The following is a 17,532-nucleotide window of genomic DNA, read 5'->3' as shown; positions in this document are numbered from 1 at the left end:
GGTTTAATAACAGCTTACCAATAAAAATATAAAGCTCCTGAAGTCTCCATTCAAAAAAATATTGATAGGCTCAAAACCAGTTCCAGAAGAGAAATATTTATATATATTACCAGAGAAAATTAACAAGTTTTTTAAAATGGGCAAGACGTAGATAGAGGAATGTCAGACAAAAAGAAAATGGCCAAAGCAAATATCAGAGGAAGAAACTGGAAGTATCAGATAATCCATTTTGTTGGTCGATCTTTATTCCCTAATGTTTCGTCAAAATTCCATAAATAGGTAACTGACAGGAAAAAGAAGTTTCTATTCTTAATTACTATAGAGGACTATAAACATGGTAACTCATAAAAAGTAAGGGGAAACAGTAGATACATAGCCAAGATCAAATCTCTTTTCCATGGTAACCAAGGAACCAGGAGAGAGGTTAATATAAAGGTGATATGAACAAATTGTTGCTGTTTAAAAATTAGGCCTCCCCAACATTTTTCCTGACAGCTCTTGGTATGGTTTGAATATTTCTACACTCCAGAACTCATGTTGACATTAATTGTCATTGTGATGGTATTGGGAAACAGGACCTTTAAGGGTGCTTAGGCTCCACCCTGATGAATAAATAGACTAATACTGTTATTGTGAGGTTGTTCCTCTCTCTCTCTCTCTCTCTCTCTCTCTCTCTCTCTCTCTCTCTGTGTGTGTGTGTGTGTGTGTGTGTGTGTGTGTGTGTAACAGAATATCAAAACTGCATAATTCAGGCTGGGGCTGTAGCTCACTGGCAGAGCACTTGCCTAACACACATGAGGTTCTGGGTTCAATCCTTAGTACCACATAAAAATAAACAAATAAAATAAAGGCATGCTGTCATTCTACAACTACAAAAAATATTTTTTAAAAAACTGCATGATTACCCAGTTTTGATATTCTGTTATAGAATCACAACAAAGCAGCCTTCCATGGCCACAGTGGAGTAGAGGAAGAGGGTTATTAGATTGACCTAAGGTTAAAGACATAGCAGGGAAAATACACAAAAAGGAAAATGTAGATGAAATGATGGTGAAATCTGAATTTTCACAACTAGTATTAATAAATGAGGCCACATGCACAATAATTTGAAACTACAGGTATTACTATAATATCTTTCTTCTACAGGATATTTGACCCTGTACAAGATTCCCATCCAGCCAGGCCTATAATACCAGTGACTCAGGAGGCTGAAGCAGGAGGATAATGAATTCAAAGCCAGCCTCAGCAACTTAGCAAGGTCCTAAAGCAACTAGCAAGACCCTGTCTCTAAATAAAATATAAAAAGAGACCGGAGATGTGGCTCATTGATTAAGCACCCCTGGGTTCAATCCCTGGTACCAAAAAATCCCACAAAAATTCCTATAAAGTAGTCCTTAAAAAACCTCATATGGTGCCTCTTTTGCCTAGATTTCTCACAAAACACCTCTTCACCTACAACCTGTAGTCTCTCTTTCCATAGTAGTGAAGGGCTAGTTAATGATATCAGGCCAGGAAAACAAAGAAACATTGTCCCCTTCATTTTCCCCATTTCACCCATCCCTAAACTATCCCTTCTCCCTCTATCAAGACATTTAACTAAAAGTACACTACTAATATTCAAATCATATTATTCTCACAAGGTAAAATACTTACTTGAATACTAGCAACTAGGGGATTTTACTTGAGGTCTAACATAATCCAAACTCAATAATGGCACTTTCTGGAACTGTTTTCCTATCCACTGCCCAGTAAATCCCATTAAAAGTAGAACTGGGTATCATAATATTCATTTTTAAGATCCAAGACATTACCATGTTGGTGGGAAGAGATATGACAAAACAACAGAAACTGTCCGAGGTCCATCAAGACTGTCTGAGCAGTAAGGAAAGTTATAGGTGATATCTCTAATGAGGCCTGGCGATGGCTCCTCACAAGAAATGTGTGACCTTCAAGGAATATTGAGTGAACTTCAGGGGTGGTGCCCATTCCAATCACATGCCAAAAGACTGATTTCCTGTGGCATCCAATCAAACCTATTAAACAAGAATAAGGCAAATATGACTAAGAAGGAAATAATTGGAAAATACTCGTTAGTACAGGATGGACAAGTTGACAAACACCTCTCAGTTAAGACTGAGAGTTAACACCTCTCAGTTAACACCTCTCATTAAGACTGATCCTTCTTTTGTATCCATTCCTGACCTCTCCCAGGACTCCAGACTTAGGTAGCCAAATCACCATCTCAAAATTTCCACCTGGATATCTCATAAAACCCACATTTTCAAAACCAGATTTTCAGTTTTCAACACCTCATTCTCTTTCAACTTCCTTATCTCATTGAATGGCACCATCCAGCAATTATGTGAGAGATTTCCTTGTCGCCATTGTTGCCTCTCATATCCAATGTAACACCAACCATGGCAATATAGTAAATAACAGCTATTCCTTATCTTGTTTCAAAGCTTATTACAAGGGCTGGGGATCTAGCTCAGCTGGTAGAGTGCTTGCCTTGCAAGCACAAGGCCCTGGGTTCAGTCCCAGTACTGTGAAAAACAAATGAAGCTTATTTGAAGTGGCATTTCATGAGGGAAATGTGTCTAGATCAGTTTCCTTAGTTATATGCTTACATATACAATCATGATTTTCTTTCAGAGTAATTGGTGATTTGTAATTTTGCATTTTTATAGTGATTATTTCATTATTATCCATTTCTCAATTTATAAGGTATGTGAGAGGAGGAGCTTCAATGTTTCAAAAATAATTTCTTTCTTAACTCTAAAGTTATGCATATACTGGAAAATATAGAAAATAGTTAGGCAAAAAAAAAAAAAAAAAAAGCTGGGCATGGTGGCACACACCTGTAATCCTCACAATTCAGGAGGCTGAGACAGGAGGCTCATAAGTTCAAAGTCAGCCTCAGCAACTTAGCTAGGCCATAAGCAACTTAGTGAAACCATGTCTCTAATAAAATACAAAAGAAGGATGGATATGTGGCTCAGTGGTTAAGCGCCCCTAGGTTCAGTCTGCAGTACCAACAAAACAAAACAAAAACCCAGAGGCCAGAATTCAGTGGGCTTTGTACTGCAATGCACAGTTGTCTGAGAACTGGAAAAGAGAGCTCTAATGTTGAATTCAGAAACTCCTGAAGATTGTTGAGCAGGCGTGCACATACCTGGAAGAGACCTGTTTACATAGCCATTGACTGTGTGCATTCTAGGCAAAGCTCCAGCAGGTAGAGAATCCATACCCTCTGTCAAGGAGCCCTTCGTTTGTGAGTGCCAGCTCTTCCCTGATGAGAGAAGGTAAAAAAATTTACCTAACCTTTGTTTCATGAGTGACTCTCCCTCTGTTCTTTCCTGCCTCCCTCATTTCAGACAAAGACTACTGACAACTCAAAATTTTTGTCACAAAGGTAGACATAGCTGACTTATCCCCTCAAAGTCAGGGAGTGGAGGGAGAAGACAATTAACAAACTGATTGTCTCTCCTTATATTTGTTCATAACAATAGGTGGAAAAGAATAATGACAAATAATAACTAGGGAAAGGGAGAATATTGGTTAGTTTGAGTCATGATGATTTTATTCTGTTTACTAGCTGATTTAGTTAAAAAGGAAGCAGATAAACATCATACCAGGAAAAGGGCTGTCAGTCCTTTTCACTGTCATAATTGCTTCATTTCAGTTGATAATGAAACTACACAAACCTGAAAACTTCCCGGTCTCCTCTCTAAAATTAGTAAGAGCTAAAGTCCTGCACTTTACTCAGACTTCTATGGTAATAACGGAATGCCAGGATCTCAAAAGGCAGGAAGACCAGTCTGTAGAAAGATGATGGAGGGAGAGGTTTCAAGATGGCGGCCTAGAGGGTGGCTGCATTTCATGTTGCTCCAGGACTCAGGATTCAAAAGAGGAGATATTGAGACGCTTGGGACCAACTCAAAGCAGCCAGGTGACTCTCACCCCCTGGGGAGGCATCCCGGATGGGACGGTGGTCCCGGAACGCAGGAAACTTTGTGAAGTAGAGCTGCCGGCGAGACGCCCCTCCCCCCGCTGGAGCAGTGAACTCGGACAACTGGGAGCCCCGTAAAGGAGGCCGCTCGGCACAGCGCTGGGATTTGGAGCAACCACTGGGGCTCCAGGCAGCTGCCCAGGGGAGGAGTGGCGAGGAGAGCTGTGTGGACTCAGGACACCGGGGCCTGCCCTGAGGAGGAGGAGGAGGAGCGCGGCCGCTTGGATTTGGAGTGACTGCACCAGAGCTACAGGCGGTTGCCAGAGGAGAAGCTGCGCGGCGAGCTGTTTGGACTCAGAACGACGCTTCTGAACCCCGGGGCCTGCCCTGAGGACGAGGAGGAGGAAGAGGAGCGCGGCCGCTTGGATTCGGGGTGACTACACCAGAGCTACAGGCGGTTGCCAGAGAAGGGGCTGCGTGGCGAGCTGTTTGGACTCAGACCACTTCTGAACACCAGGGCCTGCCTGGAAGAGTAGGAGGAGGAGGAGGAGCGCGGCGGGTCGTTTGGATTCGCAGTGACTGCATTAGCGCTCCAGGCGGCTGCTCAGAGGAGAAGGCGAGTGGTGAGTTGTTTGGACTTAAAGGGACAGCTCCTGAACACAGGGGGGCTGCCTGGAGGAGAAGCGTGGTGGGACGCTTGGTCTTGAGTGGCCGCACCAGAGCTCCGGGCGGTTGCCCAGAGGACCCGTGCAGCGGGTCACGTGGACTCAGAGCCACTCAGAGCGACCGCTCCTGAACACCCCGGGGGGTTATCTGGAGAAGGAGGAGGAACGGGGAGAGTCACTTCGACTCGGAGTGATTGATTGCCCAGGGCTACGGGTGGTTGGTGGAGGTGGAGGCACGCAGTGAGTTTCTTGGACTCCTAGTGACCGCACCGGAATACTGGGCGGCTGTCTGGAGGAAGAGGCGTGTGGCAGGTCTCTGGGATTCAGAGCGATTGTACAGGGCCCCAGGTGGCTGCTCAGAGGAGGGGCCGCATAGCCAGGCGATTGGGCGCAGAGCAGGGTCCCAGGATCTGGGAGGCTTCTTGGTGGAAGAGCCGCACAGAGATAGGCTTAGGGCAGAGCGAAGGTTCCAGGCCTGCGGGAAGATTCTCTGAGGAAGGGCAGCCTAAGGAGAGTCATCTGCAAAGGGTGAGGCTCCCAGGCCCAGGAGGTAGGGCCGGGCCCCTGGGAACTTTGCAGAGGAAGGCAGCCCAGCCCAGGCGGTAGCTGTAAATTGAGGGGAACCTCTAGGAGGGAACTGACAAGTGAGACCTCCCCACCGGGTGAGTCTTCCCTGCTGGGTGAGGTTTCCCCACAAGGACGGTAAAACCAGAGACTCAGGCCCAAACAGGCCTTGCCTCAGCCCACAGCCTAGGTCCCCTTTGGATGACCATTGGTCAACAAGTGGAGGCACCTCTGCCCACTAGCAGGGATTATACCCCACCTGAAGGCCACCACTCCTAGAGAGGCAGATTCCTTGTGGAGTACCGCATTATCAACTTCCTCCAGACTTCAGCCTACTGAAGGCTAAGGGGGGATATATATAGAAATCTTCAGGGACATTGTAAGTCAATAGAGGAAATCTGCAATATCTCAGCGATCCTCTGATACCTGAACAATATGAGAAAACAAGGAAAGAAAATGCTGCAAACAAATCTAGATGTTACATCAATAAAACCCAGTGACAGCATGGCAGAAGAAATGACAGAAAAGGAGTTCAGAATGTACATAATTAAAATGATCAGAGAAGCAAACGATGAGATGAAAGAGCAAATGCACGCACTGAATGATGAGATGAAAGAGCAAATGCAAGCATTGATTGATCGCACCAATAGACAGTTAAAAGAGCAAATACAGGAAGCAAAAGATCATTTCAATAAAGAGTTAGAGATATTGAAAAAAAACCAAACAGAAATCCTTGACATGAAGGAAACAATAAACCAAATTAAGAACTCCATAGAAAGCATATCCAATAGGATAGAACACCTGGAAGACAGAACCTCAGACATTGAAGACAAAATATTTAACCTTGAAAACAAAATTGAACAAACAGAGAAGATGGTAAGAAATCATGAACAGAATCTAGAAGAACTATGGGATATCATGAAAAGGCCAAATTTAAGAATTATTGGGATTGAGGAAGGCCTAGAGAAACAAGCCAAAGGAATGAACAACCTATTCAATGAAATAATATCAGAAAATTTCCCAAATCTGAAGAATGAAATGGAAAATCAAGTTCAAGAGGCTTATAGGACTCCAAATACACAAAATTACAACAGACCCACACCAAGGCACATTATAATGAAAATACCTAACATACAAAATAAAGACAGAATTTTAAAGGCTGTGAGAGAAAAGAACCAAATTACATTCAGGGGGAAACCAATACGGATATCAGCAGATTTTTCAATCCAGACCCTAAAAGCTAGAAGGGCCTGGAACAACATTTTTCAAGCCCTGAAAGAAAATGGATGCCAACCAAGAATCTTATACCCAGCAAAACTTACCTTCAAATTTGACGATGAAATAAAATCCTTCCATGATAAACAAAAGCTAAAAGAATTTACAAAAAGAAAGCCAGCATTACAGAACATTCTCAGCAAAATATTCCATGAGGAAGAGATGAAAAACAAAGAAGCAAATCAGCAAAGGGAGGAATTATCCTAAAGGAATTGTCAAATAAAGGAGGAAACAAGTTGTGTCAAACAAATAAATAAATAAAATTTTAAAAATGAACCAAATGACTGGGAAACCAAATAATATCTCTATAATAACCCTGAATGTTAATGGCCTGAATTCATCAATCAAAAGACATAGACTGGCAGATTGGATTAAAAAGAAAGATCCAACAATATGTTGCCTGCAAGAGACTCACCTCATAGAAAAAGATACCCATAGACTAAAGGTGAAAGGATGGGGAAAAACATACCATGCACATGGACTCAGCAAAAAAGCTGGAGTATCCATCCTCATTTCCGATAATGTGGACTTCAAGCCAAAGTTAGTCAGAAGGGATAAAGAAGGTCATTTCATACTGCTTAAGGGAAGCATAAATCAGCAAGATATAACAATCATAAACGTCTATGCCCCAAACAGTGGCTCACCCATGTATGTCAAACAAATCCTTCTCAATTTCAGAAACCAAATAGACCATAACACAATAATACTAGGTGATTTTAACACACCTCTCTCACCACTGGACAGATCTTCCAGACAAAAATTGAACAAAGAAACCATAGATCTCAATAACACAATCAATAATTTAGACTTAACGGACATTTATAGAATATACCATCCAACCAAGAGCGAATACACTTTCTTCTCAGCACCACATGAATCCTTCTCTAAAATAGACCATATATTATGCCATAAAGCTAATGTTAGCAAATACAAGAAGATAGAGACACTAGCATGTATTCTATCAGATCATAATGGATTGAAGTTAGAAATAAATGAAAGAGTAAAACACAGAAACTATTCCAACATCTGGAGATTAAACAATATGCTATTATATGATGAATGGATAACAGAAGATATTAGGAAGGAAATTTAAAAATTCTTAGAGGTAAATGAGAACAAAGAAACATCATATCAAAATCTCTGGGACACTATGAAAGCAGTACTTAGAGGGAAATTTATTTCATGGAGCGCATTTAATAAAAGAAGTAAAACTCGACAAATAAACGACCTAACACTACAGCTCAAAGCCCTAGAAAAAGAAGAACAGAACAGCACCAAAAGTAGTAGAAGACAGGAAATAGTTAAACTCAGAGCTGAAATCAATGAAATTGAAACAAAAGAAACAATACAAAAAATTGACAAAATAAATAGTTGGTTCTTCGAAAAAATAAACAAAATTGATAAACCTTTAGCCACACTAACAAAGAGAAGACGAGAGAAAACCCAAATCACTAAAATTCGGAATGAACAAGGAAATATCACAACAGACAGGATTGAAATACAAAACATAATTAGAAGCTATTTTGAAAATCTATACTCCAACAAAATAGAAAATTTTGAAGGCATCAACAGGTTTCTAGAGACATATGAATTGCCTAAACTGAACGAGGAGGACATAAACAATTTAAATAGACCAATTTCAAGTACTGAAATAGAAGAAGTCATCAAAAGCCTACCAACAAAGAAAAGTCCGGGACCAGATGGGTTCTCAGCCGAGTTCTACAAAACCTTTAAAGAAGAGCTCATTCCAATACTTCTCAAAGTATTCCATAAAATAGAAGAGGAGGGAACCCTCCCAAACTCATTCTATGAAGCCAATATCACCCTGATACCTAAACCAGACAGAGACTCATCAAGGACAGAAAATTTCAGACCAATATCCTTAATGAACATCGATGCAAAAATTCTCAACAAAATTTTAGCAAACCGCATACAAAAACATATTAAAAAGATAGTGCACCATGATCAAGTGGGTTTCATCCCAGGGATGCAAGGTTGGTTCAACATCAGGAAATCAATAAACGTAATTCACCACATTAATAGACTTAAAGTCAAGAATCACATGATTATTTCAATAGATGCAGAAAAAGCATTTGATAAAATACAGCACCCCTTCATGCTCAAAACACTAGAAAAAGTAGGGATAGTGGGAACATTCCTTAACATTGTAAAGGCCATTTATGCTAAGCCCATGGCTAATATCATTCTAAATGGTGAAAAACTGAAAGCATTCCCCCTAAAAACTGGAACAAGGCAGGGATGCCCTCTTTCACCACTTCTATTCAACATCATTCTTGAGACTCTGGCCAGAGCAATTAGACAAACCAAAGAGATTAAAGGGATACGAATTGGGAAAGAAGAACTCAAACTATCCCTGTTCGCTGATGACATGATTATATATTTAGAGGAACCTGGAAATTCCACCAGAAAACTCTTAGAACTCATAAGTGAATTCAGTAAAGTAGCAGGTTATAAGATCAATGTTCATAAATCCAATGCATTCTTATACATAAGTGATGAATCTTCAGAAAGAGAAATTAGGAAAACTACCCCATTCACAATAGCCTCGAAAAAAATAAAATACTTGGGAATCAATCTCACAAAAGAGGTGAAAGACCTCTACAATGAGAACTACAGAACACTAAACAAAGAAATTAAAGAAAACCTTAGAAGATGGAAAGATCTCCCACGTTCTTGGATAGGCAGAATTAATATTGTCAAAATGGCCATACTACCTAAAGTGCTATACAGATTCAATGCAATTCCAATTAAAATCCCAATGATGTACCTTACAGAAATAGAGCAAGCAATTATGAAATTCATCTGGAACAATAAGAAATCCAGAATAGCTAAAGCAATCCTCAGTAGAAAGAGCGAAGCAGGGGGTATCACAATACCAGATCTTCAACTCTACTACAAAGCAATAGTAACAAAAACGGCATGGTATTGGTACCAAAATAGACAGGTAGATCAATGGTACAGAATAGAAGAAATGGACACAAACCCAAATAAATACAATTTTCTCATACTAGACAAAGGTGCCAAAAATATGCAATGGAGAAAAGATAGCCTCTTCAACAAATGGTGCTGGGAGAATTGGAAATCCATATGCAACAGAATGAAACTAAACCCATATCTCTCACCCTGCACGAAACTAAACTCAAAATGGATTAAGGACCTCGGAATCAGACCAGAGACCCTGCAGATTATAGAAGAAAAAGTAGGTCTAAATCTTCACCTTGTTGGTCTAGGATCAGACTTCCTTAACAGGACTCCCATAGCACAAGAAATAAAAGCTAGAATCAACCACTGGGATAGATTCAAACTAAAAAGCTTTCTCTCAGCAAAGGAAACTATCAGCAATGCGAAGAAAGAGCCTACAGAATGAGAGAATATCTTTGCCACTCATACTTCAGATAGAGCACTAATCTCCAGAATCTATAAAGAACTCAAAAAACTTTACTCCAAGAATTCAAATAATCCAGTCGACAAATGGGCTAAGGAAATGAATAGACACTTCACAGAAGAAGATCTACAAGCAATCAGCAAACATATGGAAAAATGTTCAACATCTCTAGTAATAAGAGAAATGCAAATCAAAACCACCCTAAGATTCCATCTCACCCCAATTAGAATGGCGATTATCAAGAATACGAGCAACAACAGGTGTTGGCGAGGATGTGGGGAGAAAGGTACACTCATACATTGCTGGTGGGGCTGCAAATTAGTGCAGCCACTCTGGAAAGCAGTGTGGAGATTCCTTAGAAAACTTGGAATGGACCCGCCATTTGACCCAGCTATCCCACTCCTTGGCCTATACCCAAAGGACTTAAAATCAGCATACTACAGAGATACAGTCACATCAATGTTCATAGCTGCTCAATTCACAATAGCCAGACTGTGGAATCAACCTAGATGCCCTTCAATTGATGAGTGGATATAGAAACTGTGGTATATATATACAATGGAATATTACTCAGCCATAAAGAATGATAAAATTATGGCATTTGCAGGCAAATGGATGAAATTGGAGAATATCATGCTAAGTGAGATAAGCCAATCTCAAAAAGCCAAAGGACGAATGATATCACTAATAAGTGGAGGATGACACATAATGGGGGGGAGGGAAGGGTTAGTGTTAGGGTTAGAGTTAGGGTTAGGGAGGGGGGCAAGTATGGAGGAAGGAAGTACTGTATAGAGGGTAAAGAGGGGTGGGAGGGGTGGGGGGAAGGGAAGAAATAACAGAATGAATCAAACAACATTACTCTATGTAAATTTATGATTACACAAATGGTATGCCTTTACGCCATGTACAAACAGAGGAACAACATGTATCCCATTTGTTTACAATAAAAAAAAAAAGAAAGAAAGATGATGGAGGCCTCAAGAGCACAGTAGTTTACCAGGTATGTTGATGCACACCTGCAATTCTAGCGACTGGGAAAGGAGGATCGCAAGTTTGAAACTAGCTTCAGCAACTAGTGAGGCCCTACCTAAAAATACAAAATAAAAAAAGCTTAATCCTCATAACAATTCTTTGAAAAAATATGATTTCATTTTTAGATTTGAGGAAACTGAAGCACAAAGAGGTTAATTTGTCAAAAGTCACATACTTAATAAGCAATGAAGATAAAACAAGGTATTTAGGAAGTACAACCCAAAGTCTTTGTTGATGGATTTAAGGACAGGAGCAAGGACAAACTGTTACCCAGTTCCTCTATCTTCCTACCTCATAACTGATGCTGGCACTATGCTCTTGAACTGATGGAACTGTGAGCTAAATAATCCTTTCTTTTTAAAGTATCCCATCTCTGGTATTTATTATAACTACCCAAAATAGATTAAGACAAGTACCATCACCGAGTTCATGCATCTCACCATTCTATCCCTAGGATCTATCCTGAATAATAATATTGATAATGATCTTATAATCACCTACTCTGAACAGAAGCAGTCCACATTGTCAAATACCAGATTAAGGCAATAAATAACTTGACTTCTTTCAAATTGAAGGTCACTAACCTTCATCAAATACAGCAAAAAGTAGTACAAATTGGTGCAAGATCTGTGTCCTTTCTTTGGCCAAACTCCCTGGAAAAATAAGAGAGAGAGAGAGAGGGAGGGAGAGAGAAAGAGATTTATCTTTTATATGAAATCCCATCATAGAAAATTGCCACTAGGAGGAGACATTTCTTCATCAACTGCTTGACAGTAAGAACAAATGTCCTTTTATTATTAGCTTTACTGTAACATTGTTTGTTTGATATAAAGTATCCTATTCCATAGTTTGTAAAACTATCTGGGGTAAAGGATTATTTATTTAAATTTCAAATTTGTTTTGGACTATTAAATTTATAAAATACAAATAAAATGAATTTAAAAGACATACAAAGACACAAGCAAAATATAATCAATCCCTCCCTCCCCACCCCTCTCTGTATACACACACATACACACACATACACACACACAACAGAAACAGAAAGATTATGAAATGGATGGAAAATGTGTAACTGTTTATACTTCCCAATTTTAAGTGATATCACTTTATACTCACTAGGATGGTTATATATTTTTAAGTTAATTAAAGACTAATATTGACAAGGATGTGGAGAAATTTCAACCCTCATGTAAAATTGTGCAACTGCTGTGGAAAACTGGTGGTTCCTCAAAATGTTAAACACAGAATTGTCATATGACCTAGCAATTTCTGGGTACACACCCCAATAAACTGAAAACAGGTACTCAAATGAGAAGAGGTACACGGATGTTATAGTAGAACTATTATGTACACTAACTACCCTGTGGCACCTACTAGAAAGATCATGTAGCCATAATAAGTCTTTCAAGTTCAGGTGCCAGACATGGGAATGATCTCAGCACTAGCCAAATTCGATGAGAACCCCAGGACTATAAAGATAATCATTATTGTCATTTTTAAACCACTAAATTGTGGAGTTATTCAACAATAGAGAACTGGAATATAAGAAAGTTCAAATTAAGCTGATTGCACCATAAAAATAGGATTAAAACTAAATTTATACAAAGTTTACTTACCTAACTTACTTTATGTTTATTAAGCTATAAACCAAAAACACACTTGAAAAATTTCAGATTATTTTAGGACAATTGGTTATACAAATAAATAAACAAACATTTCTCAAATTTTTATATACTTTTGGCTTATAAAAACACCTGAACCACTTACTGATGTGTTTACCCATGAAGCGTTCCAGGAAAAGAAAAAAAGCCTATTTCAGAGAAAAGAACACACATGCTGTTATTAAAAGGTCCACCTGTTTGTACTTCTCTCCTTATTTTATCTCAGAGCTACCCAGTCTCATACTTACCTTCTCTACATACCAGCAGAGCTCCAATGAGGCCTGAATTCAGGTCTTTTACCAGGTCCACATGAGAAAGATATGAGTACGTGAGACATGGTGGGTCAGAGGCCATTGGACCATTCTCTTTCAAGACCTGCCAGACATAAGTATGGCTCTCACCAGGAAAGACTTTATCATCTTCTTTTTCCCTTTGGCTGGTCTGATCATCATATTCAGCTCCTAAAGCAAGAAGGTAGAAAACTGTCTTTTCTATGCCCATTGTCCACTCAGAGGAACATATCGAGCTCATTGCCACAAATGGATTCTATGTGAGGAAAAATTTTAAGGATTTTAAATATTTTTGCCAAAAAGAAATGATAAATGTTTGAGGAGACAGATGCGTTTAGCTTCATTTAAACATCACTCAAGGTGTTCGTGTTTTGAAGTATTGTTACCCCATTAATATGCACAATCTTTGTTATAATGTACTACTTAAAAATTAATTTAATAAATACAATGTATCAAAACATCACACTGTACTTCAAAAAGATATACTATTATTATCTGTCAATAAAAATATTAAAAATTTAAAAAGAAGGAGTCAACTTAGTTTGAAAGATTAAAAAACCTCAACTTGTTAGGGAAGGGCCTAATGTGTGCTGGAGGAGCTTGAGACCACTTGTAGGGGGTTTTCCATGTCCTGCGTCTTTGAGGGGAAGAGTTTCTGTCAGAGGACAATGGTGCTGGCTATAAATCAATTACTAATAAATATCTAGTCAATAAACACACAAGAGCCAATACTCTTTTCAAAAGGAAGGGGGTGTGACGGATCAGGCCATACCAGATCTGGCCTCCAACAAGATGGAGAAGCCCCACCCTGTATAGACCTGTACAGTCATACAGGTAAAGGGGCCCAGACCGGGAGGTACTTCTTCTGTGAGGAACAGGATGGGTGGTTAGGGAAGTCATTTGCTTAGGGAGCTAGCAAATCCCCAGACGGTGAGCCACTCCATACAGGGCCACCTACTCTCCAGTTGTCTGAAACAGTCTCCCATGACCGCCAGTTCCTGGGAGTCAGACCTCTGTGTCCCATGGCTCAGTCAAGTCTGATTCTGCTAAAATGGATGGCTTCCCACACACACTAACCCTGACATAAATGGTAAAAACCAGGTTCTTAGTCACATCTCCAAATTCTGTAAACTAGTAACCTTGCCTCTAGCATCATTTTGATTAATTCATTTCAACAACAAACATGCATTGGATATATACTTTGTTAGACACTCTTTGATGGTCAGGCAGTGGTAAGATACAGAGATTTAAAAATTTTTATAATATTTTGTTTTAGTTATAAGTGGATACAATACCTTTATTTTATTTTTATGTGGTGCTAAGGATCAAACCCAGGGCCTTGCACATGCTAGGTGAGTGCTCTATCACTAAGCTACAACCCCACCCTGAGATTTAAAAATTTTTAACTTGGTTCTGCCCTATAGGGCCAATACTATGTTTGATGGGGAATGTAGAAATGTGAAAGTACAATTATTATACAACATAGAAATATTCACTCAGTAATCTGCTTTGTGTTTCTATAGATTTGCAAGTCTATCATTTTTATCTCCCAAGTCAATTTTGGTAAGACGTATTACTATTCAACCCATTTTCACAGACCTCACCAGGTTAGGTGTTGCTGCCTGCAGCAACGAGACTGCGGGAAAGAATTGAAGGCAGATTGGTAATGAACTACTTCAATTCTGGGCTGCTTCCTTGCTTGCTTTTAGAGAAAGAGAGGCTTTGCTTAGAGGAAGAGAGGCTTGCTTAGTTTTAGAGGTGCTACACTTTCAGAGAGGCTACACTTTCAGAGGTCTGCTGCTTCTTAGAGGTGAGTCGCTTCTTGGAGGTGCGGGGTGTGGCATGCAGCATGCGGCCTGCGGCCTGCGACCTGCGACCTGCAACCCCCTCCCAGGTGAAGAGAATGTCTTATATACCTAAGGCAGTCAATCAGCTTAGGATTAGCACGATTGGAGCATGCACCACGGTACCAATCAAGAAAGAATGAGGAACATGTGTCGACCACTAGCGCAAAAGAGACATCAACCAATCAGGCAAAAGGTCATGAGAGATCACACCATGTTAACACTAATTATGTGCCACCTCTTGGCCCAATGCCAGCCGCCATCTTAGGGCTACTTAAACATGTCTCTACAGTTAGGGTGCACAAGAATGTTCTCTATGCTCAACCTTAGCCACAAAATTTTAAGAACACTCTCTAAAATTTTCCTGTATTATTCTGAAAATTCCCAAGTGGATAAAGCTCATGGAATTAGCCTGCTCCTCTCCAACCAAAACTTGAATGGCTTTTTGTCTATACTGCCTGCCCTCTCTTGTCACTTTACCCTAACCCAAATTTGACCTGGATTTGTGAAAGAAATCCAGAAGATTAAGACATTCTCATTTCAGAATAAGAACTTAGTCAACATTTAAGCATATTTAGGCTGTATAATATAAAGTATGTATGCCAATAATTTATTAATATCTTACTTGAATCTTGAGTTATACATGCTATCAGCTATATGAACAGTGTTATAGTCAACTTTGGCACTCTCTTCACTCATTTTCTGCATCGTGAAGGTTAAGGAGAAGCTAGCTTGAATAGAAGCTATGACCAAACAGGTTGTTTGTTTTAACAAGCTCACCTTATACTTCTGCTAGGTGGTGAGGGAATGTCTGGGAAGTCAGAACAAAAGAAGAAAGAAGGAAAGTTCCATTTCACCTGACATCATGAGGCCTGATCCTCCCTAGGAAGTTTTCTGGGCACAAGAAGGCAGATGAGATAGAATTTTTATGATTTTTGGTTTGGCTCCATGAGGGAGAAGAGGAGACCTAAAGAAACTTTGGCATTTACACTAAAATAGTAATGTTCCAGACTTCATGAAATTGTCTTCCACTAGGTCTCCAAGTGAATCCCTTGACAAAGCCACACTGAAGATTTGGGTCATACACCACAGTGAGACATATTTAACCATGAGTCACCACATCAGGAGCAGTAGCTTCAACATATGCTAAATGATATTTTATTGGGAGTATACAGATGAGTACTGTCCAATAGAAATATAATGTGAGCATACATGCAATTCTAAATTTTCTCAGACACATTAAGAAAAGGAAATAGGTGAAATTATTTACTCATATATTTTATATAACCTAATATATCCAAATATTATAATTTCAATATGTAGTCATAAACAATGAATGGGATACTTTAGTCTTCTTTTGTACTAAGCATTTTAAAGCCAGTGTGTATTTTATAGTATGTCTCAATTGTGACTCACCACATTTCAAGTGCTTGATAGCCACAGTGGTTTAACTTGGACCAACCACATGACGAGGGAGGAATAGGCTTTATGAAAGTGGCAGGTTCTGTTTGAAGTACATTTAGAAGAAGCGATCTTAAGGAGGGAGGAATATGTGCAATTTTGGAAGAAAAAGTAACTGGTGTGTGCAGGATTGAAGGGCATGGTCATTTTTTTCTTCCTTGTTACTTGTCCATGCTAGACCAAATAGGCATTCCCTCCTCCAGGTTATAGGGTCTATATTTGTAGATACCTGACATCATTTTCCTTCTGTTGTAGATACCTGACATCATTTTCCTTCTGATAAAAGGATCTCTCTAACTGTATTAGGCAAGACTGGTGCTACCTCCTCATTTTTAACTCTTCCATACCACTTGACATCAGAAAGCTTTGGGAAAGACATTTCCTTCCCAGCCCTGGATCACTATCTATAAGAACAAGGCAAGACTTGAGCTTTCAGTGACTTTTTGCCATTATGTGAGAAGTGCCTGCCTGTGAATGACACTAAACAGAAGAGCTGAGATGGTGGGAAAAAAACAGTCCTTGCACTGCAGTATAGTGGTTCAGAGCACAAGTTCTGGATCCTGATTTCACCACTCACTAGCTGTCTGACCTTAAACTCGAATATGTTTTAGCCATCATTGTTATTGTTGTTGTTGTCATATCCTTCAGTAAGTTTGTTTTCAAGAGAATGAATCCATATCCAGGTGTGTCACTGTTGTGGTTTAGATATGTTTTGTCCTCCAAAGGTTCTTATGTTGGAGGCTCAGTTCTCAATATTATGGTACTGAAAAGTGGTGGAACCTTCAAGAGGAAGCATGTGTTAAGTTTCTGTTACTGTAATGAAATGCCTAACATAACTTAAAAGAGAAAAGTTTGGCTTTGGCTCATGGTTTCAGGTCATGGCTGCTTTGCCCTATTACTTTTGGGCTTGTAGCAAGGCAGTACATCATAGCAGTACTGCATAGTAGAGGAGGCCTTTTCAATTCATGTCTGACAAGCAGAGAGAGAAAGAGAAAAGAAGGGGCCAATGACCTAACTTCCTCCCACTAGGCATCACCTCTTAAAGTTCCACCATCTACCAATAGTGCCACAGGCTGTGAACTAAGCCTTTCACACATGGACCTTTGGGGGACATTTCAGACCCAAATTATAGCATGGGATCTAGTGTGAGGTAATAAGGTCATGGGAACACCACCTTGGGAAGGAACTAATACCAATGTTGAGATTGTTTAAAAAAAATAAGTTCAGCTTTCTGAGCTCACTCTGTTGCTTCCTCTTTTCCCATGTGGCATCTCTCTCTTTCTCTCTCTCAATATGTGAGGCTATCTGCCATGAAGTCCTCACTAAAAGCTAATCCTGGCATAATGCTCTTGACCCTGCAGAACTATGAACTTTTTAAAAAA

The 17,532-nt window shown here is 39.7% G+C and overlaps 1 protein-coding gene across 4 annotated transcripts in view; it reads right to left on the bottom strand.

The window, feature by feature from the left end:
* Nucleotides 1–17,532, bottom strand: part of F8 (coagulation factor VIII) — a 111,495-nt gene that overhangs the window by 68,457 nt on the left and 25,506 nt on the right. For 3 of the 4 annotated variants that reach the window (XR_013761197.1, XM_079124534.1, XM_079124535.1), the window contains exons 4-7: nucleotides 12,804–13,016; nucleotides 11,476–11,544; nucleotides 3,173–3,289; nucleotides 1,812–2,033 (exon numbers count right to left, since the gene is read on the bottom strand). Coding sequence is in view for 3 of the 4 variants with exons in the window: in XM_079124534.1 (XP_078980660.1) it covers nucleotides 1,812–2,033; nucleotides 3,173–3,289; nucleotides 11,476–11,544; nucleotides 12,804–13,016 (621 nt within the window). In the remaining variant the exon portion in view is untranslated. Of the gene's footprint in view, nucleotides 1–1,811; nucleotides 2,034–3,172; nucleotides 3,290–11,392; nucleotides 11,545–12,803; nucleotides 13,017–17,532 lie in introns of those variants that run through there. The other variant, XM_079124536.1, reaches the window with a different exon arrangement.

The sequence above is a fragment of the Sciurus vulgaris genome, assembly GCF_902686455.1.
Source record: "Sciurus vulgaris genome assembly, chromosome: X".
Classification (NCBI taxonomy): domain Eukaryota; kingdom Metazoa; phylum Chordata; class Mammalia; order Rodentia; family Sciuridae; genus Sciurus; species Sciurus vulgaris.
This window is presented reverse-complemented; position numbering and strand designations above follow the sequence as displayed.